General features: G+C 46.0%; 1 protein-coding gene across 1 annotated transcript in view; it reads right to left on the bottom strand.

The window, feature by feature from the left end:
• The window catches only part of LCK (LCK proto-oncogene, Src family tyrosine kinase), a 40,535-nt gene that overhangs the window by 5,633 nt on the left and 10,464 nt on the right, over window positions 1–24,438 (bottom strand). The window contains exons 2-12 of the mRNA XM_007523260.3: window positions 12,756–12,865; window positions 12,420–12,501; window positions 12,136–12,226; window positions 11,819–11,917; window positions 11,592–11,695; window positions 11,238–11,387; window positions 10,789–10,941; window positions 10,488–10,667; window positions 6,497–6,573; window positions 6,248–6,401; window positions 5,825–5,956 (exon numbers count right to left, since the gene is read on the bottom strand). Of these exons, the coding sequence (XP_007523322.1) occupies window positions 5,825–5,956; window positions 6,248–6,401; window positions 6,497–6,573; window positions 10,488–10,667; window positions 10,789–10,941; window positions 11,238–11,387; window positions 11,592–11,695; window positions 11,819–11,917; window positions 12,136–12,226; window positions 12,420–12,501; window positions 12,756–12,860 (1,327 nt within the window). The 5' untranslated portion in view covers window positions 12,861–12,865. The remainder of the gene's footprint in view (window positions 1–5,824; window positions 5,957–6,247; window positions 6,402–6,496; window positions 6,574–10,487; window positions 10,668–10,788; window positions 10,942–11,237; window positions 11,388–11,591; window positions 11,696–11,818; window positions 11,918–12,135; window positions 12,227–12,419; window positions 12,502–12,755; window positions 12,866–24,438) is intronic.

The following is a 24,438-nucleotide window of genomic DNA, read 5'->3' as shown; positions in this document are numbered from 1 at the left end:
GGGGATCCAGGGGGCTTGAACCAGGACCCTTATGCTTTGTGTCACCTGCTCTTAACCCGTTGTGCTACTGCCCGACTCCCAGATCTTTTTTTTTTTTTTTTTTTTTTTTTAAAGTGGTGATCTGGGAGGTGGTGCAGTGGATAAATTGCTGGACTCTCAAGCATGAGGTGCCGAGTTTGATTCCCAGCAGCACACCTATCTGAATGATGGCTGGTTTTCTCTCTGTCTCTCTCTCTCTCCTTATGTCTTTCATTAATAAATATATAAAATATTTTAATTTTTGTTTTTATTTTTATTTATTTTTGCCTCCATGGTCATCTCTGGGGTTTGCTGCTGGCACTATGAATCCACTGCTCCTGGTGGCCATTTTTTCCATTTTATTAGATAGGACAGAAATTGAGAGAGCAGGGGGGAAATAGAGAAAAAGAGAGAAAGATAAAGACCTGCACACCTGCTTAACCCTCATGAAGTGTCCCTACTGCAGGTGGGGAGCCAGGGTTTTGAACCCAGATCCTTGCTCAGGTCTTTGCACTTAGTACTATGTGCACTTAACAGGGTGTGTCACTGCCCAGCCCCCTATACTAAATCTTTTTTTTTTTTTAATTTTTTAAAATATTTATTTTATTTATTTATTCCCTTTTGTTGCCCTTGTTGTTTTATTGTTGTAGTTATCGTTGTTGTCATTATTGGATAGGACAGAGAGAAATGGAGAGAGGAGGGGAAGACAGAGAGGAGGAGAGAAAGACAGACACCTGCAGACCTGCTTCACCGCCTGTGAAGTGACTCCCCTACAGGTGGGGAGCCGGGGCTCGAACCGGGATCCTTATGCCGGTCCTTGTGCTTTGCGCCACCTGCGCTTAACCCGCTGTGCTACAGCCCGACTCCCACTAAATCTTTTAAACAAAGTTATAAAAGCTAGCCCAGGAAGTAGAACATTAAATAAAGCATTGGACTCTCAGGCATGAGGTTTGAGTTTGACCTCTGAATTGCATATCTCAAGTTCTCTTTCTCTAATTAATAAAAAAATCTATAAACAAATGTTATTTATAGATTTAGTTATTAATAATAATAGGAGAGAAAACCAGAGCACCACTCAAGCACAAGCAATGCTCAGGACTGAACTCAGGACCTTGAGTGTGAAGGCCGTGCTCTACAGACACCCACCAAGAGGAAAGGCTGTACCTATGTGTCAACAACTGACCCTGTAAGCCATTATTTTTCCCCAGTAAAATGATACATATTAAAAAAAAAAAAAAAAGTAGAACCTGAAATGGAATCGGCATATCGCACCAAAGTAAAAGACTCTGGGAATACAGGTCCATGAAGGGTGACAGAGGACCTAATGAGGGTTGTATTGTTATATGGGAAACTGGGGAATGTTATGCATGCACAAAGTATTGTATTTACTGTTGAATGTAAAACATGAATTCCCCAATAAAGAAATAAAAAAATAAAAGAAGGAAGAAAGAAAAGAAAAGAAAAGGAGAACAGGGAGTTGGGCGATAGTGCAGCAGGTTAAGTGTGTGTGGCGCAAAGCACAAGGACCGGCACAAGGATCCCGGTTTGAGCCCCCGGCTCCCCACCTGCAGGGGAGTCGCTTCACATGTGGTGAAGCAGGTCTGCAGGTGTCTTTCTCTCCTCCTCTCTGTCTCCCCCTCCTCTCCCCATTTCTCTCTGTACTATCCAACAACAATATCAATAAGTACAACAATAAACAAGGGCAACAAAAGGGAATAAATAAATTAATTAATTAAAAAAAAAAGAAGAGCCCTATTGAAATATCATTTGAGTCCCAGAACTGCCCCTGGACTCCATGATGGGGCCGGTCCAGGGCAGGGAGGTCCTGCAGGCTCTCACTTGATTCTAAGCTGCTTTTACCTTCCTCCTAGGAGGAAAGGTTTGTGCAAAGGTTTAGCAATGTGGGGAGTCTGTAAATCCATCACTGTGCTCCAGAACTTCCCTACTGCTCTATATTCCATTTCTTTTCCCCAGAGTTCCTAGTAGGTTCTTACAAATTATTCCATTACTGTCCTGGCTGAATGAAAGGGTATAGAACATTGTCCAAGGCGCCAGGTGGTGGCACACCTACTTGAGCGCACATGTTACAAAGCACAAGGACCCAGGTTTGAGCCCCCAGTCCCCACCTGCAGGGGGAAAGCTTTACAAGTGGTAAAGCAGTGCTGCAGGTGTCTCTGTCTGTCTCCCACTCTATCTCCCCCTTCCCTCTCAATTTCTGTCCCTATCAAATAAATAAAGTCAATAAAATAATTTTTATTATCTTTATTTATTGGATAGAAATTGAGACAGTTGGGAAGATTGAGAGAGAGAGAGAGACACCTGCAGCACTGCTCCACCACTTGCAAAGCTTTCTCCCTGCAGGTGGGGGCTGGGGGCTCGAACTCAGGTACTTGAGCACTATAATATATGCGCTCAACCAGGTGTGCCACCGCCCATTCCCAAAGTAATTTTTTTTAAAGAACATTGTACAACAGGTTGAAGGCAGGATAGGAGAGGGTGGTAATTATCTGTTTACATGTCACTTTAGACAAAATCCTTCATAGGGAACTGGACTACAGCGCAGTGGTGGACTATGCACATGCTTCTTATGTATGAGATCCTGAATTCAATCCTTAGTTTATGCATGCAGGAAAAGGAGTGGGGAGAGAAGGGGAGAAGGAGAAGAGAGGAGGGGAGAGGAGAGGGGAAGGGAGGGGAGGAGAGGGGAGGAGAAAAAAGGAGAAGGAGGGGAGGAGAGGAGAGGGAAGGGGAGGGAATAGGAGAGGGGAGAGGAAGGGAGGGGAGGGTAGGAGAAGAGAGGGGAGGGGAAGAAAGGAGAGGAGAGGACAGGAGAGGACAGGAGAGGGGGGAAGGGGAGGGAGAAAGGGAGGGGAGGGGAGGGGAGGAGAAGAAAGGAGAGGAGAGGAGAGGAGAGGAGAGGAGAGGAGAGGAGAGGAGAGGAGAGGGGAGGGGAGGGGAGGGGAGGGGAGGGGAGAAGAAAGGAGAGGAGAGGAGAAGAGAGGAAAGGAGAGGGGAGGGGAGGAGAAGAGAGGGTGGGGAAGAGGAGAGGGGAGGGGAAGGGAAGGGAAGGGAGGAGAAGAGAGGGGAGGGGAGAGGAGAGGAGGGGAGGAGAAGGGAAGAGAGAGGAATAGAGAGGGGAGGGGAGGAGAAGAGAGGGGAAGGGAAGGGAGGGGAGGGGAGGAGAAGAGAGGGGAAGGGAAGGGAGGGGAGGGGAGGAGAAGAGAGGGGAAGGGAGGGGAGGGGAGGAGAAGAGAGGGGAGGGGAAGGGAGGGGAGGAGAAGAGAGGGGAGGGTGGAGAGGAGAGGGGAGGGTGGAGAGGAGAGGGGAGCGGAGGGGAGGGGAGGGGAGGGGAAGAGAGGGGAGGGGGAGGAGAGGGGAGGAGAAGGGAAGAGAGAGGAATGGCGAGGGTGACTGACCTGGCTGACTGCACATGTTACCTGTGTTCAAGTCTCTAGTCCCATCTCTTGGGAGAAAAATCGCAAGCAGCGAAACAGTGCTGCAGGTCTCTCTCATTGTCTCTATTCTCTCTGTCCTAGCTACCTCTTTATCTCTCACCTTCTATCAAAAAACATGGCTGTAGGGATCAATGGAGTTGGGCAGGCATTGAGTCCCAAAGACAACCCTGGTTGTGAAAGAAAGAGAGAGAGAGAAGAGTGAGAAAGAGAAATTTTCAGTGGCTGGAAAATAACTCAGCTAGCAAAGTGTGGCACTTGCATACAGAGACTCCTAATGTGGATCCAGTTCCACACGTACCTGAATGGTGCACTGGCTATTCCTTTATTTTTTCTGTTTTTATTTTTATAAGCATATTGAGTCCCACAACAAGCCAGACTTACAGTTTGAATATATATATATATATATATATATTATATTTATATAAAATATATATATATCATCAAAGCAGTGCTGGCCTCTGGCTTATGGTGGTGGGCGATTTAACCTGGGACTTCAAAACCTTAGGCATGATAGTCACTTTGCACAATCATTATGCTATCTGCCCTGCCTCTTGCTACTCTCTTGTGAAACTATCTCATATGAAATAAGGACAATACATATATTTTAAAAGAAAAGGGCAGGGGTAGATAGCATAATGGTTATGCAAATAGACTCTCATGCCTGCGGCTCCAAAGTCCCAGGTTCAATCCCCTGTACCACCATAAGCCAGAGCTGAGCAGTGCTCTGGTAATAAAATAAATAAATAAATAAATAAATAAATACAGAGATTAAACCTGGAACCTTTGGTGTCTCCAGCATGAAAATCTGTTTCAGGAGCCAGGTAGTGGGTGCAGCTGGTTGAGCACACATGCTACAATTCACAAAGATCTAGGTTCAAGCCCCCAGCCCCCACCTGCAGGGGGAAAAGCTTCATGAGTGGTGAAACAGAGCTGCAACTGTCTTTCTCTCTTCCTCTCTATCTCCCCCCGTACTTCTCAGTTTTTCTCTGTCTCTCTCCAAAAAAAAAAAAAAATTATTATTTAAGAGTTTATTATTCTACTGATGGCACCATCTTCCTATCCCACGGGAAAGAAGGAATGGTCTGCTCACCACCACCCAGAGAGTTAGCATTGTAGCAGTTCTGGTAATAAAAGACAGACCTCTGACCTCCTGAGCAAATTCCTTCCTCCTTATTATCCTTCTCATTCTTCTTCATTTTTAAAGTATTTTATTTATTTATTTATTCATTCCCTTTTGTTGCCCTTGTTGTTTTATTGTTGTAGTTATTATTGTTGTTGTTATTGATGTCATTGTTGTTGGATAGGACAGAGAGAAATGGAGAGAGAGACACCTGCAGACCTGCTTCACCGCCTGTGAAGCGACTCCCCTGTAGATGGGGAGCTGGGGGGCTAGAACTGGGATCCTTCTGCCGGTCCCTGCGCTTTGCGCCACCTGCACTTAACCCGCTGCACTATCACATAGCCCCCTCATTTAAAAAAAATTTATTTTAGAAATATTTTATTTTTATTTGACAGGACAGAGAGAAATTAAGAAGGAAGGGAAGATAGAGAAAGAAAGAGAAAGATATGCCTGTAGACCTACTTCATTGCTCATGAAACTTCCTCCCTGCAGGTGGGGAGTGGGGACTCGAACCTGGATACTTGTGCATGAGGATATGTGCGTTAAATTGAGTGTGCCACCACCTGACCGTGCAAAATCCTTTTCTACCATAAGAAGCTATCTGTGTAGGAAGTAAAGATGTGGAAATACTGAAGGGGTAGAGAGAGAGAGAAAGAAAGACAGAGACAGACAGATAGAAAGAGGAGAGATACCCAGAGGCAGAGTTGGAAGCCAGTCCTAGGAGATGTGACATCTTTTTGGGAATGCATCACATCCGTATGTGAGAGATATGGTGGAGAAGTAGCTAGAGAGCTTCAGATTCTGAACCTGGAAAGGAATGCATGGAAACATGTGGATCTGTTTTTTCTCTCTTTCTTTCTTTCTTTCTTTCTTTTTTTTTGCCTCCAGGGTTATCACTATGGCTCGGTGCGCACTACAAATCTACTGATAATAGTGGACATCTTTTTCCATGTTTGTTGTTGTTATTGCTATTATTGTTGTTATTGGATAGGACAGAGAGAAATGGAGAGAGGAGGGGAAAACAGAGAGGGGGAGAGAAAGACAGACACCTGCAGACCTGCTTCACTGCCTGTGAAGCAACTCCTCTGCAGGTGGGGAGCTAGGGGCTCAAACCTGGATCCTTGCGCTGCTCCTTGTACCTTGTGCCATGTGCGCTTAACAAGGTGTGCTACTGCCCGGCCCCCTCATTGTTCCTTCTCATTATCCTTTCAGTTCCCATCCTGTACCTGACCTGGATAAGGAATGCGTCCATGGGTGACAATCTCTGTCAGCAGGATCCCAAAAGACCACACATCCGATTTGATGGTGAATGTCCCGTAGTTAATGGCTTCTGGCGCTGTCCACTTAATGGGAAACTTGGCACCTGAGGTTGGGGTAAGGTAGCAGAGGGAGGTCACCTGGAGTTGTCTGGGCAGACCCTGAAGACCCCACACTTCTTTTATTATTATTAATTTATTTGTTATTTTGAATAGAAACAGAAAGGGGGAGAGAGAGAGACCAAGACCTGCAGACCTGCTTCACTGCTTGTGAAGTCTGTCCCCTGCAGGTGGGGAGCAGGGGCTTGAACCTGGGTCCTTGCACACAGTAATGTGTGTGCTCTATTAGGTGGGCCATCATTTGGACTCCACACACTTCCTTTACATGCCATTCCTACCTTCCCTGGCTGTGTACTCGTTGTCCTCAATGAGGCGTGCTAGGCCAAAGTCTGCAATCTTGCAGCTCAGGGTGTCAGACACCAGGATGTTGGCAGCCCTCAGGTCACGGTGGATATAATTCCGTTCTTCAATGAATGCCATGCCTTCTGCAATCTGCAAGTCATGTATAGATCGGCAGCCCAGGGTCAGACACTCTTACCCCTTACCTCATGTCCTATGCCCATGCCAAGCCCATCCTGTCTTCGTACTTGTGCTGCCATGTCCAAGAGCTTGCTGACGGTCAGTTTCATGCCTGTGGAGGTCTTCAGAAAATCCACAAGACTTCCTGTGAGCAGAAGCAAGAGTTGCTAACCCAACTTGCCCCAGGGGGCAGCTCCCAAGCCCTTTCTTCTAACTGAAAGTCTAGAAACAGAGTTTAATATGTGGAGTGGGGAAGACAGCATAATAGACAAAAAGATACTGTTGGGGTTGGGGGGGCAGGTGGTGGAATGGGGCTTGAGCCCCCAATCTTCACCTAAGGGGGGGATGATTCACAATTGGTGAAGGAGGTCTGCAAGTGTCTGTCTGACTCCTTCCCTGTCTATTTACCCCCTCCTCTCTCTTTTCTATCAAATAAAGTAGAAACAAACAAAAAAAAAAGAAGAAGAAGAAAATAGCTCAGTGAGCAGTGCATTCAGAGTGCTGACACCAAGCCCCAGAGATAACCCTGGTGTCAAATAATAATAATAATAGTAGTAATAATAATAATAAAAGAGGTACTGATATGTGGAAAGGAGAATAAGGGATGATAATGGAGCCTACATTCAGGGTGAGGAAACATAGATAAAAGAAAGTCTTGGGAGTCAGGCGGTAGAGCAGAGGGTTAAGCGCACGTGGCGCAGGGCACAAGGACCGGCGTTAAGGATCCTGGTTCAAACCCCGGCTCCCCACCTGTAGGGGAGTTGCTTCACAAGCGGTGATGCAGGTCTGCAGGTGTCTATCTTTCTCTCCCCCTCTCTGTCTTCCCCTCCTCTCTCCATTTCTCTCTGTCCTATCCAACAACGATGACAATAACTACAACAGTAAAACAACAAGGGCAACAAAAAAGAATAAATAAATTTAAAAGAAAGAAAGTCTTTTCCAGGGAATTAGAACACAGAACGCTTGGATAGGTCTATAAGCTTCTTCCCACCAGAACAGTAGAGTTCAGATTCTTTTATTTATTTTTATTTATTTATTAGATGTTTATGCCTGAGACTCGGAGTTCCCAGATTTCTTTCTTCTTTTTTAAGATTTTATTTATTAATAAGAAGATAGGAAGAGAGAGAAAAAGAACCAGACATCACACTGGAATATGTGCTGCTGGGGATTGAACTTGGGACCTCATGCATACTTGAAAGTCCAGTGCTTTATCCACTGTGCCACCTCCCAGACCAGAGTTTGTATTTTTTTTTTTTTGGCCTCCAGGGTTGTTACTGGGGCTCAGTGCCTGCACTATGAATCCACTGCTCCTGGAGGCCATTTTTTCCCTTTTTTTTTTTTTTTGCCATTGTTGTTATCATTATTGTTATTGTTGGATAGGACAGAGAAATGAAGAGAGGAGGGGAAGATGGAGGGGGGGAGAGAAAGATAGACACCTGCAGACCTGCTTCAACTCTTGAGAGGTGACCCTTCTGCAGGTGGGGAGTCAAGGGTTTGAACTGGGATCCTTAGGCCAGTCCTTGTGCTTTGTGCCATGTGCATTTAACCCAATGTGCTACTGCCTGACCCCCCAAGTTCGTATTTTTTAACCTGTTACCCAAAGCTCTGAGTGTCCACAACTGCCATTTCTTCTCTTCGCTCTACACTTGTCTTGTTCATTACATTCACCCTAGACAATTTTTTAGAGAGACCACAACAACAAAGCTACCTTCAATGTGTTGGGGGTTGGACTCAAACCTGGTTTGTGTACATGACAAAGCCGAGCACACTAGCCCTATCCTAGATGATTTTAAGAGCTTTCATACAGAGGACTGAGCGGTAGCACAAATGTGCAAGGACAGTGTAAGGATCCTGTTTCAAGCCCCCAGCTCCCCACCTACAGGGGAGTCGCTTCACAAGCCATGAAGCAGGTCTGCAGGTGTCTGTTTTTCCTTTCCTCCTCTCTGTCTTCCCCTCCTCTCTCGATTTCTCTCTGTCCTTTCCAACAGCTATAACAACAATAACAATTACAATTACAACAAGGGCAACAAAATGGGAAAAATGGCCTCCAGGAGCAGTGGATTTATAGTGTTGGCATCAAGCCCCAGCGATAACCTTGGAGGCAAAAACAAAACAACAACAAAACTTTCATACAGAATTTCTGCTGCTAAAAAATTATTTTCTATCAGGCTATGTTAGAATATTCCTTTGAGGAATTTTTTTTTTTGGTCTCCAGGGTTATTACTGGGGCTCAGTGCCTGGTTATTACTGGGGCTCAGTGCTCAGTCCACTGCTCCTGTGGCCATTAAAAAATTATTTATTTTTTTGATAGAACAGAGAGAAATTGAGAAGGGAGGGGAAGACAGAGAGGGAGAAAGAAAGACAGACACCTGCAAACCTGCTTCACCACTTGTGAAGTGACCCCCCCTGCAGGTGGGGAGACAGGGGCTTGAACCAGGGTCCTTGAGGTTTGTACTATGTGAGCTTAACCTGGTGCACCACCGCCTGGTCCCTTTTTTAGGGTGTTCTCTTTCTCTCTCTTTTTTAAAACTTTATTTTAGTGGTCCGGGAGGTGGCACAGTTGATAAAGCATCAGACTCCCAAGCATGAGGTCCTGAGTTCAATCCCCGGCAGCACATGTACCAGAGTGATGTCTGGTTCTTTCTCTCTCTCCTCCTGTCTTTCTCATGAATAAATAAATAAAATCTTTTTTAAAAAACTTTATTTTATTTGGTAGAATAGAGATAAATTGAGGGAGTCGGGCTGTAGCACAGTGGGTTAAGCGCACGTGGCACAAAGCGCAAGGACCAGCATAAGGATCCCGGTTCAAGCCCCCGGCTCCCCACCTGCAGGGGAGTCACTTCACAGCGGTGAAGCAGGTTTGCAGGTGTCTATCTTTCTCTCCTTCTCTCTGTCTTCCCCTCCTCTCTCCATTACTCTCTGTCTTATCTAACGACGACATCAATAACTACAACAACAATAAAAGGGGAAAAAAGGCAACAAAAGGGAAAATAAATAAATATAAAGAAAGAATAGAGAGAAATTGAAAGGAAAGACAGAGAGACACCTGCAGCACTGCTTCACTGCTCATGAAGCTTCCCCCTGCAGGTGGGGACCAGGGGCATGAACCTCAGTCCTTGGTTCTTATGCATGGAAATAGGTATCACCATCTAGTCCCTTCTTTCCCTCTCTTTATCATTGTTGTGGTTATTATTGCTGTTATTGGTGTCATCGTTGTTGGACAGGACAGAGAGAAATCGGGAGAGATGGGAAAGACAGAGAAGAAGAGAAAGATAGAAACCTGCAGACCTGCTTCACCGCCTGTGAAACGACCCCCCTGTAGATGCCCACCCCCTACCCCATCCCTGTCTCTCTTTCTTTTACCAGAGCACTGCTCAGCTCTGGTTTATAGTAGTGTGAGGGATGGAACCTGGGACTTTGAAGCCTCAGGCATGAGAGTCTCTTTGCATAACCATTAAGGTATCTACCCCAGCCCACCTTCTCTCCCTCTCTGTCCAATAAATAAATAAAATATGGTGGTACATTAAAAGGGGACTTTAAAAAAAAAAAAGGAAGAAGAAGGAAGAAGACAGAAATGGGAGTTACTGGGACAAGGTGATGATAGATCCTTCTCAAGAGAGTAAGACATTGAAGCACCAAAATAACCCAGACTTGAGCAGTGCTCTGATAAAATACATAACTATAAAAAGAGAACTTCAGGGCAGATTTGCTTTCCCAAGACTCTGGGGCAGAACGGAGTTAAACGGGGGCTAGGGACTCACTTATTTGAGATCTGGAAAGGGCTTTGAAGAAGGCAAAGAGGACAGCAGATCAGGAAAGATTCGGTAGGGGTAGGGTGAGAGTGAGGATGAATGCTCCCCCAGTATCTGCCACCTTAGGCTATGTCCCCCAGATGGAGTCGGTTGACACACTTCTTTCCCACAGGGACCCAGGAAATCTCTAAGAAACCCTAGTGGCCGAACCAGACTAAAAGGAAAAATGTTTGTCTCCTCCACCCTGGGGCAGGAGCAGCGGTGCAAGCAGTGCCCCCCAGCGGCCTCACGCGGCGGCGCCGCCCACCGTTCTCCATGTATTCGGTGATGATGTATATTGGCTCCTGAGTGACCACCGCATAGAGCCGGACCAGCCGCTGGTGCTGCAGCTGCTTCATGAGGTTGGCCTCGGCCAGGAAAGCGTCGGGGGACATGCTGCCCTGCTTTAGACTCTTCACTGCCACCTTCGTGTGCCCATTGTAATAGCCTGGAGCAGGGAGGGAGAGGGGGAAGTCACTGAGGGCCCAAGCACCCAAAATCAGGCAGCAGCCCGGCAACAGGACTCCTCTCCTGCCCCTGCCCGGGCAGACCGGGAGAGCCTCACTCACCCATCCACACTTCTCCGAATTGTCCAGCCCCCAGCCGCTCCACCAGCTTCAGCGTCTCCCTGGGAACCTCCCACTCGTCCTCCCACCATGGCTTCTGGGGCTTCTGGGTCTGGCAGGGGCGACTCAACCGTGTGCACAGCCCATCCGAATTATCTATGAGGACAATGAAGAGAAGCAGAGCTGTCAGTGTGTGTGTGTGTGGGGGGGGCGCTCGGGTGACCCCCACCCAGTCCCATCTCACCAAGCCCCTGTTCTGGGAAGATGTACTGGCATGGGGAGGTGTGAGGCTGTCACCTGACACCTGGAGCGAGAGTACAAGCACCTCACCCCACTGTGAGGGACTTGGGGGAGGCAGGTTGACGGGACACAGGTAAAAGGAACCTCAGGTCCACGTGCGCGGGGTAGGGGTGGGAGGGAGAGTAGGCGAGGGGGCCTTCCCCAAGGCTCACTGGTGTAATGGCGGACCAGCTCATGCAGGCCGGAAAAAGTAATGCGGGGGGAGATGTAGAAGCCGCCGTTGTCCAGGTTACGGATCTTGTAATGTTTCACAACCTCTCCCTGATTCTGGTCGAAGTCCCGGACAGACAGCGAAAATGATCCTGAATGAGTGAATGGGTGAGTGAATGCAAACGAGAGGAAGGGAGAGTGGGTCTTGTGAGGAGCCACGAAGACCCCTAGGCCTCCTGGCCTCTGCAAAAGCGCACCTCCGCGGGTGGAGCCAGCTCGAGGTCCCGCCCACACCCCGCCCACCAAGCCCTGCTCCCCAGGGACCCCGCCCACTAGAGCCCCGCTCCGCGGCTCACCAGCGGTGGTCTCGCTCTCCCGGATCAGAAATGATCCGTGTGTGTTCCCGGGCGCCAAGAGCTGCCTCTCCGCGTCCTTACGACTCAAGTTTTTGAAGAACCAGCTGCTCGGAGGCAGAAAAGAAGGCCCTCGTCTTTTATTTATCACCCTCAAGCTTTCTTCCTCACCCCTATTATTCCTCTCTTTGGGGGTCTCCAGTCCATCCTCACTCCAAGTGCCCACTCACGGTTCAGGCTCCAGGCTGTTTGCTTTGGCTACGAAGTTGAATGGGATGAAACCTTCTTGGCCCGTGGTCAGGGACTGAGCCTTCCACCACTCGCCGTTCCTGTGCGACAGCGGGAGTGAGCATGTCTGCTCAGTTTTGGACTAGCCTGAAAACCCAGCTAAACCACCCTCCAGCTCAGCACTGATTTTGCTTCTAGGTTGAAAGTTCCCTTCTCTAAGCCAGTCTGCGACCACAGGAGGTACTGAGATACTTTGGGAAGTAAAATCTCCAGTAGCAAGGCAAAATTGGATAGGGTGGGGGTAGAAGAGGGTACTCACTGCTCCAGGATACGCAGCTGTTCACCCTTCTCAAAGCCCAGGTCCCCGTCGTGGGAGGGCTTATAGCTGTGCAGCGCAATAACCAAGTTGTCTGTAATAACAGAGTGCATTATGGGAAACAGACCTAGAATAAGCTGGGAACATGGAATTAGTTCAGGAGATAAAGGGCTGTGGGAAAAATTGAGGACAGGAGAGGTAGGATGCAGTCGAGGGTAACTGGAGAGGAGGTGGAAACCCACAACCAAAAGTCCACAAGTCTTCTTCCAGTCCCTGTTTTAGATCACCTTGTAATGGGGACGCAGGGGGATCGCTGCCTTCATAGGTGACCAGTGGATCCCGCACCTCTGAGCCATTCCTCATGGGCAGCTGTGGAGCAGAGGGTGACAGTGAGGTCAGAGAGGAGACTGGTTCCCCTTCCAATTGCCCTGCTCTTTGCTCCTCCAGGCTGACTGGGTATTATTATCCCCAAAATCATCAACTATTTGCTGTGTGATCATAGGAAAGTCCCCCTGGGGCACTTTTCCTTTCTGTATTGGGGTAGCCCATTGCTTAGGTGGCCATTGCTTTCTTCTGGCTTGAGTACTGCACCCAACTTCCTCACCAAACCTTCAGCCTCTTACCAGGCCCTTGCCATCCAGTGGGACTATGGGATAATGGCAGTTTTCACAAACATCAATGTTTTCCATCCAGTCATCTTCAGGATTTGAGCTGCAGCTACAGCCCATGTTCCCTGGGGAAATAGAGAGGAGGCTCAATGAATCCTCTCAAGACCTACTACTGCATCTCACCCCTACCCTCAACTCAGACATCATCCTAGGACCTTGCCCTGGGAATTACTGAAGGTACCTAAGATTATCAGCCCCCACCCCATTCACCAACTGCAGACAAGCTGAAATGGGGTCCTTGTCCAGGCTCTCTCAGCATCTGGGCCACATGGCAAGTGACATCAGGCTCCGCCCTCCCACCTGGGATGGGCAAACCGCCACAGGCACCTTTGTTAGTCAGTCTAGTTGCCCACTTCCTGTCTCTTCCCTCTCTGGGTCCTGCCCATCCCCCAGGTTGGGGGACTACCTTCTAGAGATCACACACCCAACCCTGAGAGAGACCTTGGTTTTGCACCTCCCCACCTAAGAGGTGTGTGCACCTCATCTCCTCACTGAAATTCTCCTTCAATCAAGGAAGCTGCATACAAGATTCTTATTTCCAAAACTCAGCCAGTCCCTGCCCCTTGCCCATTCCACACATAGTCTCCTTCAGAGGCTTTTTCTCTTTTTCCCCAGTAGAAACCCTTCAGTGGCCCCATTGGCCATAACTTTTGCCTATCTTAGCAGTGGAAAGTTTTTGTCAGATGAAATCAAGCAGATGAAGCAGGTAAAAGTGGAGCTGCTTTGCCTGAAGCAGAATGGGGACTTGGCTCTAAAATTTCAAGGAGTCACTAAGTAGCCTCCTTCACTAGGGCTGTTCCTCACATAACTTACCGTGCATTCAAGACTCTCTTCCTCCCTCTACTTTCTCTGTCATTATTTTATTTTATTTGCTTATTTAATTTTTCTTTTTCTTTTTTTAATTTTTTAATGATTATTTTCACTTTTGTTGCCCTTGTTGTTTTATTGTCTTAGTTATTATTGTTGTTGTTATTGATGTTGTCATTGTTGAATAGGACAGAGAGAAATGGAGAGAGGAGGGGGAGACAGAGAGAGGGAGAGAAAGACAGACACCTGCAGACCTGCTTCACAGCCTGTGAAGCGACTCCCCTGCAGGTGGGGAGCCGGGGGCTTGAACCAGGATCCTTGTGCTGGTCCTTGTGCTTTGTGCCACTTGTGCTTAACCCGCTGCGCTACCGCCCGGCCCCCTCTTTTTTTTTTTTTTTTTTTTTTTTAGTAAAGATTTTACTTATTTATGAGAAAGATAGAAGGAGAGAGAAAGAACCAGACATCACTCTGGCACATGAGCTGCTGGGGATAGAACTTGGGACCTCATGCTTGAGAGTCCCAAGCTTTACCACTGTGCCACCTCCCGGACCACTTATTTATTTTTTTAACCAGAGTACTGTAAAGCTCTGGCTTATTGTGAGGGGGATTGAATCTGGGACTTTGGAACCTCAGGCATAAGAGTCTCTTTGCATAACCATTATGCTATCTACCCCACCCTCATTTTAAATTTTATTTGTTTTTATTTATTTTATTTTTGCCACCAGAGTTAATGTTGGGGCTCAGTGCCTGCATGAGGTGGATTTAAAAAAAAATTTCTTTCTTTGTATTCAATAAGACAGAAATTGAAGGGGAGGGGGAGCTAGATAGATAGAGAGAGAGAGATAGACACCTGCAAACCTGCTTTGCCATTTATGAAGCACCCACACTGCAGGTGGGGTGCAGGGGCTCAACCCCTGGTCCTTATGCAGATCTTTGCTCATAGTACTTTGTGTGCTGAAACGGGTGTGCCATGGCCTAACCTATTTTTTTAAAATTATGATAGGGACAGAGATAAATAGGGTGAAAGAGGGTGAGAGAGAAGAAGAGAGACCTACAGCCTGCTTTACCACTCATGAAGCCCCCACCCCCACCCCTGCAGGTGAGGACCTGCTCAAAACCAAGTCCTGCACATGGTAACTTGTGCACTTAACTGGTTGGACCACCACCTGGTACCCCTTTTTTATTAAACCAGAGCACTGCTCAGCTCTGGTTTATGGTGGTACCAAGGACTAAACCTGAGATTTTAGATCCTCAGGCATGAAATTCTTTTTATGTAGTTACTATACCGTCTCCCTGGCCCCTACCATTGCTTCAAACAACCACCACCACCACTACCACTACTACTATTACTACTACTACTACTACACACACACACACACACACACACACACAGTTTGTGTTCTTACTCTTCCCAAACATTACATGCTATTTTCTTGCTTACCCCATGCCTTTCTATATTAGTTTCCCTGCTTCAGAATGCTCCTCTGTCTACCTACTCAAACTTCAAGACTCAATTCTAAGAAGCCTTCCCAGTGCTCTTATTTTTATATATTTTTATTAGCTTTATTTATTTATTCGATAGAGACAGCCAGAAATCAAGAGGGGAAGAAGTGAGAGAGAGAGAGAGAGAGAGAGAGAGAGAGAGATCTGCAATACTGAAGACTGCTTCTCTTCTCATGAAGCTTTCCCCCTGCATGTGGGGACCAGGGGTTCAAACCTGGGTCCTTGCACATTACAGCATGTGAGCTCAACCAGGTGTGCCACCACCCAGCTCCCCCCCATGCTCTTTACTTTAAGCTTTTTATTTATTTTTATTTTGTGCTAGTAATAGAACCAGGGCCTCATACATGCAAAGCACGCACTCTATACCTGCTAGAATCTTGGCCTCCCAGTGTTCTTTATTCCCCCTGCTCACCTTAGTCTGCAACATTTTATTTAGACCAAGTCACCAACTAACTCAGTGCCACAAGTAGATTGACTTATGTGTCAGTCCCACGGCCTCTCATACTCTTTGATGAGATGGGGGCGGTCTCAAGAACAACAGTTAAGCTTTATTTACCTGAATGCTCAGCACCCTGAACTCGTTGTTGTTGAAAAATGTCAACTGGTATGTGGAAGATCAAGGCACAAGCTCTCCCATCTGCAAAGGTCTTAGAAACCACCAAGTCTACTCTCTGGCTTCAGGTGAACAAGCTGAGACTCACAGAAGTCTGCCTAAAGTCACTCAATCTGATCAGGGCAGAATAAAGCTAGAGGTGCCAATCCATGTGGAGACCAGAAGGGAGGGAAAGTATAAGAGATTTTTTGTTTTGTTTTTTAATGTTTGTTCATTTTTAACTTTCTTCTTTTTCGCATTTTTATGGGGGGTGGTTAAAGGTTTACACGTAGTGACTGACTGATGAGTGCAGGTTCATTATGCACCAGGAGCCCATGGTTCACACGTAGTGACTGACTGATGAGCACAGGTTCATTATGCACCAGGAGCCCAGAGTTGGCTTCAACATCCCCTCCCTCCTTCCCCATAATCCTCTGCTTTGATGCAATACACATAATTTTTAAAATTTTATTTATTTTTTTTTTTTTTTAATTTTCTTTTTTTCTTTTTTCTTTTTTGGCCTCCAGGATTATTGCTGGAGCTTGGTGCCTGCACTATGAATTCACTGCTCATGGAGGCCATTTTTCCCATTTTGTTGCCCTTGTTGTTACCCTTGTTGTTGTTGTTATTACTATTGTTGTCATTGCTGCTGCTGTTGTTGGAAAGGACAGAGAGAAGTTGAGAGAGGAGGGGAGACAGAGTGGGGGAGACACCTGCAGACCTGCTTCACCGCTTCTGAAGTGACCACCCTGCAGTTGGGGAGCCAGGGGCTCCATCCACGATCCTTTAGCTGGTCCTTTCACTGCGCACCATGTGTGCTTAACCCACTATGCTACCACCTGACCCCCCTAAATTATCTTAATTTGTATATTGGATAGAGACAGCCAGAAATCTTGAGAGGAAAGGGGGTGATAGAGAGGGAGAAAGACAGATACCAGCAGCACTGCTTCACCACTCAAAAAGCTTTCTCCTTGCAGGTGGGGACTGAGGGCTCAAAGCTGGGTCCTTGCTTATTGTAACATGTGCTCTCAACCAGGTGTACCACCACCCAACCCCAGTTTCTTTATTTATTACTGGATATATAGAGAGATAAATTGAGAGGTAAGTAGGTGATAGAGAAAGAGAGAGACAGAGAGACACCTGCAGACCTGCTTCACCACTTGTGAAGCTTTCCCCCTGTAGTTGGTGACCAGGGGCTTGAACCCAGGGTCTTGTGCACTGTGATGTGTGTTTTTAACTAGATGTGCCACTGCCTGGTCCCTTAAAATTATTTAAAATTTTTAAAATATTTATTTATTTATTTTCCCTTTTGTTGCTCTTGTTTTTTATTGTTGTTGTAGTTATTATTGTTGTTGTTGTTGTTATTGTTGTTGTTGTTGTTGTTGTTGTTGGATAGGACAGAGAGAAATGGAGAGAGGAGGGGAAGACAGAGAGAGAGAGAAAGATAGACACCTGCAGACCTGCTTCACTGCCTGTGAAGCGACTCCCCTGCAAGTGGGGGTCCAGGAGCTTGAACCATGATCCTTACGCTGGTCCTTGTGCTTTGTGCCACGGGCACTTAACCCGCTTAACTTGACTCCCTTTTTTTTTTTTCTTTACCAGAGCACTGATTAGCTATGGCTTATGGTGGTGCAGGGGATTGAACCTGGGACTTCAAAGCCTCAGGCATGAGAGTCTCTTTGCATAACCATTATGCTATATACCCCCACCAATAGATTTATTTTTTAAACATTTATTTCAAATTTTATTTTATTTTATTTATTTTTCCTCCAGGGTTACTGCTGGGGCTTGGTGTCGGCACCATAAATCTACTGCTCCTGGCAGCCATTTGTTCCATTTTATTGGGCAGGACTGAAAGAAACTGAGAGGGGAGAGGGAGATAGGGAGGGGGAGAGAAGGACAACTGCAGAGCTGCTTCATGGCTTGTGACATGACCTCCTGCAGGTGGGGAGCAGGGGGGGGGGACTTGAACTGGGATCCTTGTGCAGGTTCTTGTGCTCTATACTATGTGTGTTTAACTTGATGCACTACCACCTGGTTTATTTTAAATTTTAACCAGACCATTGCTTACTTAGAGTTCATGGTGGTGCTGGGGATTGAATGTGGGACCTCTGGATTTAAAGCATGCAGGTGCTGGGCAGTGGCACATCTAGTTGAGCATACATATTACAATGTACAGAAAGACATGGGTTCTAGTCCCTGGTCCCACCTGCAGGAAGGGGGGAGCATCATGAGTAGTGAAGCAATGCTGCAGGTATATGTCTCTCTCTCTCTCTCTGTTTTTAAGATTTATTTTTTAAAATATTTATTTATTCCCTTTTGTTGCCCTTATTGTTTTATTGTTGTAGTTATTATTGTTGTTGTTATTGATGTCATCGTTGTTGGATAGGACACAGAGAAAACAGAGAGAGGAAGGGAAGACAGAGAAGGGGAGAGAAAGATAGACACCTGCAGACCTGCTTCACCCTTGTGAAGTGACTCCCCTGCAGGTGGGGAGCCAGGGGCTCGAACCAGGATCCTTATGCCCGTCCTTGCGCTTTGCACCACCTGCGCTTTGCACCACCTGTGCTTAACCCTCTGCACTACCGCCTCACTCACAATTTATTTATTTATTTATGATAAAGATAGGAGGAGAGAAAAAGAGCTATATATCACTCTGGTACATGTGCTGCCGCGGGTTGAACTCTGGACTTCATGCTTAAGAATCCAATTCTTTGGGGTAGGAGTAGATAGCATGCTCGTTATGCAAACAGACTGTTATGCCTGAGGTTCTGAAGTCATAGGTTCAATCCCCTGCACCACCATAAACCAGAGCTGATCAATGCTCTGGTAGAAAGGAAGAAAGAAAGAAAGAAAGAAAGAAAGAAAGAAAGAAAGAAAGAAAGAAAGATCCAATGCTTTATCCGGTGTGCCACTCCTTGAACCTCTCTCTCTCTCTTTTTTTAAAATTTTTTTTAGGTTTTATTTATTTATGAGAAAGACAGGAAGAGAGAGAAAGAACCAGACATCACTCTGGCACATGTGCTGCCGGCAATCGAACTCAGGACCTCATGCTTGAGAGTCCAAAGCTTTATCACTGCGCCACCTCCCGGACCACTCTCTTTCTTTTTAATTATCTTTATTTATTAGATAGAGGCAGTCAGAAATCAAGAGGAGGGAGTTGGGCGGTAGCGCAGCGGGCTAAGCGCACGTGGTGCAAAATGCAAGGATCCCAGTTCGAGCCCCTGGCTCCCCACCTGCAAGGGAGTCGCTCGAAGCAGGTCTACAGGTGTCTTTCTCTCATCCTCTCTGTCTTCTCCTCCTCTCTCCATTTCTCTCTGTTCTATCCAACAACAATAATAACTACAACAATAAAAGAACAAGGGAAACAAAAGGGGAAAAAAGGAAAGAAATCAAGAGGAAGGGGAGATAGAGAAAGAGAGAGACAGAGAGACACCTGTATCCCTGCTTCATCACTCGCAAAGCTTTCCCCCTGCAGTTGGAGGCCAGGGGCCTCAAACCTAGAGCATGTTAACATGTGCACTCAAACAGGTGCGCCATCACCTACGCCACGCCCCCCCTATTGTCACCAGGGTTATGGCTCAAACTTGGTTCCTGCACTATGAAAATGGTGGCTCTCTTTCTTTCTTTCTATCTATCTATATCTATCTCTCTTCCTCCCTTCCTTCATTCTTTCTTCCCTTTATCTTTTCTAATTTATTAAGCAGGGCAGAGAGAAATTGAGAGGGAAAGAGGGAAATAGAGAAGGAGAAAGGAAAATAGACTCCTATAGATCTGCTTCACTGCTTGTGAAGTGTCCCCCTTGCAGGTAGGGAACAGAGACTTGAACCTGAGTCCTTGCTCATGGTGATATGTGCGCTTAGCCGGGTGCACCACTACCCTTTTCTATCTCTGCCTTCCCTCTCAATTTCTTTCTTTTTCTATCAAAAAATAAATTAAAAAAAATAGGGGGGTCAGGCATTAGTGCAGCAGGTTAAGCGCAGGTGGCACTCAGCACAAAGACTGGAATAAGGATACTGGTTTGAGCCCCTGGCTCCCCACCTGCAGGGAAGTCACTTCACAGGCGGTGAAGCAGGTCTGCAGGTGTCTTATCTTTCTCCCCCCTCCTCTGTCTTCCCCCATCTCTCTCCATTTCTCTCTGTCATATCCAACAACGGCATCAATAACAATAACAATAATAACAACAACAAGGGCAACAAAAATGGGGGGAAAAATAGCCTCCAGGAGCAGTGGATTCACAGTGCCAGCACCGAGCCTCAACAATAACCCTGGAGGCAAAAAAAAAATCATTTTGCATAACCACTATGCTATCTTTCTGACCCTATAGATTTATTTTAATAAATCAATCAATAATAATGTAATAAATAAATAGTATCAATCATTCTGTCATATGCATTGCTGGGACTCAAACTTAGGACCTCATGCTTGAGTGTCCGACGCTGAACCACCTGACAGACCACCTACCAATAATAATTTAAAGTATTTCCTCGAGGCCAGAAAATAGTTCACTCAGTTGGGCTTATACCTTGTCAAGTGCAAGGCCCTGGCCTTGAGCCTCAGCACTCCATGGGAACACCATGGATGGTATCCAAGGAGCTTCATGGATGGTGGAGCCATGCTATCTCTTCTCCAACACTGATCTGAGGAAGCCTGCTGAGAGGTAGTATCACACATGCACAAGACCCTGGTGCTGCACAGAAAATACACACAAGTGGGGAGTAGATAGCCTCATGGTTATGCAAAGAGACTCTCATGCCTGAGGCTCTGATGTCCCAGGTTCAATCCCCCACACCCCATCATAAGCCAGAGCTAAGCCTTGCTAAGCAGTGCTCTGGTATCTCTCTGTCTCTCTCTCTCTCTCTCCCACCCTGCCATGTAGATCAGTAGATAAAACATTAGACTCTCAAGCATGAATTTCTGAGTTTGATCCCAGACATTGCATATGCCATAGTCATGCTCTTGCACTCTTTATTGATAAGAAATATATATATATATATATAAATTATTTTTTTATTTCTTTATTGGGGAATTAATGTTTTACATTCAACAGTAAATACAATAGTTTGTACATGCATAACATTCCCCAGTTTCCCATATAACAATACAACTCCCACTAGGTCCTCTGTCATCTTTCTTGGACCTGTATTCTCCCCATCCACCCAAAATTATTTCTTTATGTGATAATATAGAGAAAAATTGAGAGAAAAAGTGGAGGGAGAAAAAAAAAGTGGAGGGAGATAGAGAAAGAGAGACAACTGCAGCTCTGCCTCACCACTTGTGAAGCTTCCCCCCTGCAGGTGGGATCTGGGAGTTCAAACCTGGGTCCTCAAGCTTATGATAACATAACACTCAATTGGGTGTGCCATTGCCTGACCCAGTTAAGTAAATAAATCTTCTCTCTCTCCAAGTATTTAACACACACACATTTATTTGTTCTTTTTCTTTGGGCAAGATTTGGTTATTGGCAGAGTTGTATGTTTAATGATGAGCCCTCGCTGTAAATGCTTACTCAGAGTCTATAGTATAGTACACACGAATTAGGGTAGTATGGTAAATGATTATTTATTTATTTAGACAGAGAGAACTTGAGAAGGAAGGGAGATAGAGGAGAGAGAAAGAGAGCTGTAGCACTGCTCTGCCCTTTGTGAAGCTCCCCCCTAACTAAGTAGGGACTAGGCACTTGAACCTTCATCCTTGCACATGTGCACTAAACCAGGTGTACTAGCACCCAGAGCTATGGTGGTACAGGGGGTTGAAGCTGGACCTGGGAGCCTCAGGCATGGGAGTCTGTTTGCATAACCATTATGCTGTCTACCCCCCTCCCTCTCTCTCCTTTCAAAGCTCTTTATCAAAGTCTCTGGGAGTTTGTAGGTCATAGAGGCTCAGCTCACTATGTCTATTTCATAGTGACCTTCTGTTTATGCCAGAGTTCAGTCTTTTATTTTTTTTTAAATGATTCATTTTAAAGATATTTATTTTCCCTTTTTTTGCCCTTGTTGTGGTTATTGATGTCGTCATTGTTGGATAGGACAGAGAGAAATGGAGAAAGGAGGGGAAGACAGAGAGGGGGAGAGAAAGACAGACAGCTGCAGACCTGCTTCACCGCTTGTGAAGTGACTCCCCTCCAGGTGGGGAGCCGGGGGCTCGAACCAGGATCCTTATGCTGATCCTTGCACTTTGCGCCACGTGTGTTTAACCCGCTGCGCCACCGCCTGACTCCCACCAGAGTTCAGCCTTAACCACCCCCCAGTCACTGGCAGAGGATATTTGGATGATTTACTAACCTTTGCTCCCTCAGTTTCTTCATCTCCAAAATGTGAATTAAAAAATAGGACCTGTAACTAGGGATGTTGTGAGCACTATAACTGAAATACAGATGATTTCAAATCATAAAGTATTTAATGTGGTGCATGATGCATAGTAAGAACTAAGTCAAACAGTTATTACTGAAGGTTTCCATTGATATAAATATTTTTTAATTTAATTTAATTTAATTTTTTCAGAGAGATGCAGAGACACACAGAGAGAGAAACACCAGAACACTGCTCAGCTTTGGTTTATGGTGGTGCAGGGGATTGAACCTGGGATTTAGGAGCCTCAGGCATGAGAGTCTGTTTGCATAACCATTATGCTGTCTCCCCCACCCTACATGGATATATATTATACATATAATTGTGAGAAAAGAGGGACCAGAGCACTGCTCCACCATTTATGATGTTTTTTTTTTTTTTCTTCCTCCAGGGTTATTGCTGGGGCTCTGTGCCTGCACTACGAATCCACTGCTCTGGAGGCCATTTTTCCCCATTTTGTTGCCCTTGTTGTCATTATTATTATTGTTGCCACTGATGTTGTTGTTGGATAGGAAGGGAAAAATTAAGAGAAGAAGGGAGACAGAGAGGGGGAGAGAAAGATAAGACACCTGCAGACCTGCTCCACCGCTTGTGAGGCGACCCCCTGCAGGTGGGAGCTGGGTGCTCAAACACAATGTTCTATTTTTATTTGTTTGCCTTTTTTGTTCTTATGTGGTGCTGGGGTAGAACTGAGGGCTTCAGGGAGTCGGGCGGTAGGTAGCACAGCAGGTTAAGCGCACATGGCGCAAAGCGCAAGGACCTGCTTAAGGATCCCAGTTAGAGCCCTTGGCTCCCCACCTGCAGGGGAGTCGCTTCACAGGCAGTGAAGCAGGTCTGCAGGCGTCTGTCTTTCTCTCCCCCTCTCTGTCTTCCCTCCTCTCTCCATTTCTATCTGACCTATCTAACAACAACATCAATAACAACAACAATAACTACAACAACAATTAAAAAAGGGCAACAAAAGGAAATAATTAATTAATTAATTTAAAAAAAGAACTGAAGGCGCCTTGACCACAAGGCGGTATGTGCTCAAGCACTGAGCCACAGCCCCAGCTGCTAGCACAGGCGTGTCATTTCACCGGGCTTTGCTACTTTCCAGACAAGCTTACCATTTTCATTCTCCTTTATGATTTTTGGTACCTTCAGAGAGTCCGAGAGTATTTCTCACCTTTGATATGCATTGATATTTACCTCAACTGGAAACTTCATTACAGTAAATGGAAAACCAGCATCACCAAACTTAAATAGAAGTTGGCATGTTGCAACACAATTAAATAAATAATATAATATAGAAATTCACATTTGTGGGGGGAGGACTTGGACAGAATATTCACCACAGAAGAGATCCAAAAGGCTGAGAAACACATGAAAAAATGCTCCAAGTCTCTGATTGTCAGAGAAATGCAAATCAAGACAACAATGAGATATCACTTCACTCCTGTGAGAATGTCATACATCAGAAAAGGTAACAGCAGCAAATGCTGGAGAGGCTGTGGGGTCAAAGGAACCCTCCTACACTGCTGGTGGGAATGTCAATTGGTCCAACGTCTGTGGAGAACAGTCTGGAGAACTCTCAGAAGGCTAGAAATGGACCTACCCTATGACCCTGCAATTCCCCTCCTGGGGATATATCCTAAGGAACCCAACACATCCATCCAAAAAGATCTGTGTACACATATGTTCTTGGCAGCACAATTTGTAATAGCCAAAACCTGGAAGCAACCCAGGTGTCCAACAACAGATGAGTGGCTGAGCAAGTTGTGGTCTATATACACAATGGAATACTACTCAGCTGTAAAAAATGGTGACTTCACCGTTTTCAGCCAATCTTGGATGGACCTTGAAAAAATCACGTTGAGTGAAATAAGTCAGAAACAGAAGGATGAATATGGGCTGATCTCACTCACAGGCCGAAGTTGAAAAACAAGACCAGAAAAGAAAACACAAGTCGAACCTGAAATGGAATTGGAGTATTACACCAAAGTAAAAGACTCTGGGGTGGGTGGGTGGGTGGGGAGAATACAGGTCCATGAAGGATGATAAATGAAATAGTGGGGGTTGTATTGTTAAATGGGAATCTGGGGAATGTTATGCATGTTCAAACTATTGTATTTACTGTTGAATGTAAAGCATTAATTCCCCAATAAAGAAATAAATTATTAAAGAAATTCACATTTGGGGAGTCGGGCTGTAGTGCAGCGGGTTAAGCGCAGGTGGTGCAAAGCACAAGGACCGGCTTAAGGATCCTGGTTCGAGCCCCCGGCTCCCCACCTGAAGGGGAGTTGCTTCACAGGTGGTGAAGCAGGTCTGCAGGTGTCTGTCTTTCTCTCCTCCTCTCTGTCTTCCCCTCCTCTCTCCATTTCTCTCTGTCCTATCCAACAATGAC

This window comes from Erinaceus europaeus, chromosome 13, assembly GCF_950295315.1.
Source record: "Erinaceus europaeus chromosome 13, mEriEur2.1, whole genome shotgun sequence".
Lineage (NCBI taxonomy): Eukaryota > Metazoa > Chordata > Mammalia > Eulipotyphla > Erinaceidae > Erinaceus > Erinaceus europaeus.
This window is presented reverse-complemented; position numbering and strand designations above follow the sequence as displayed.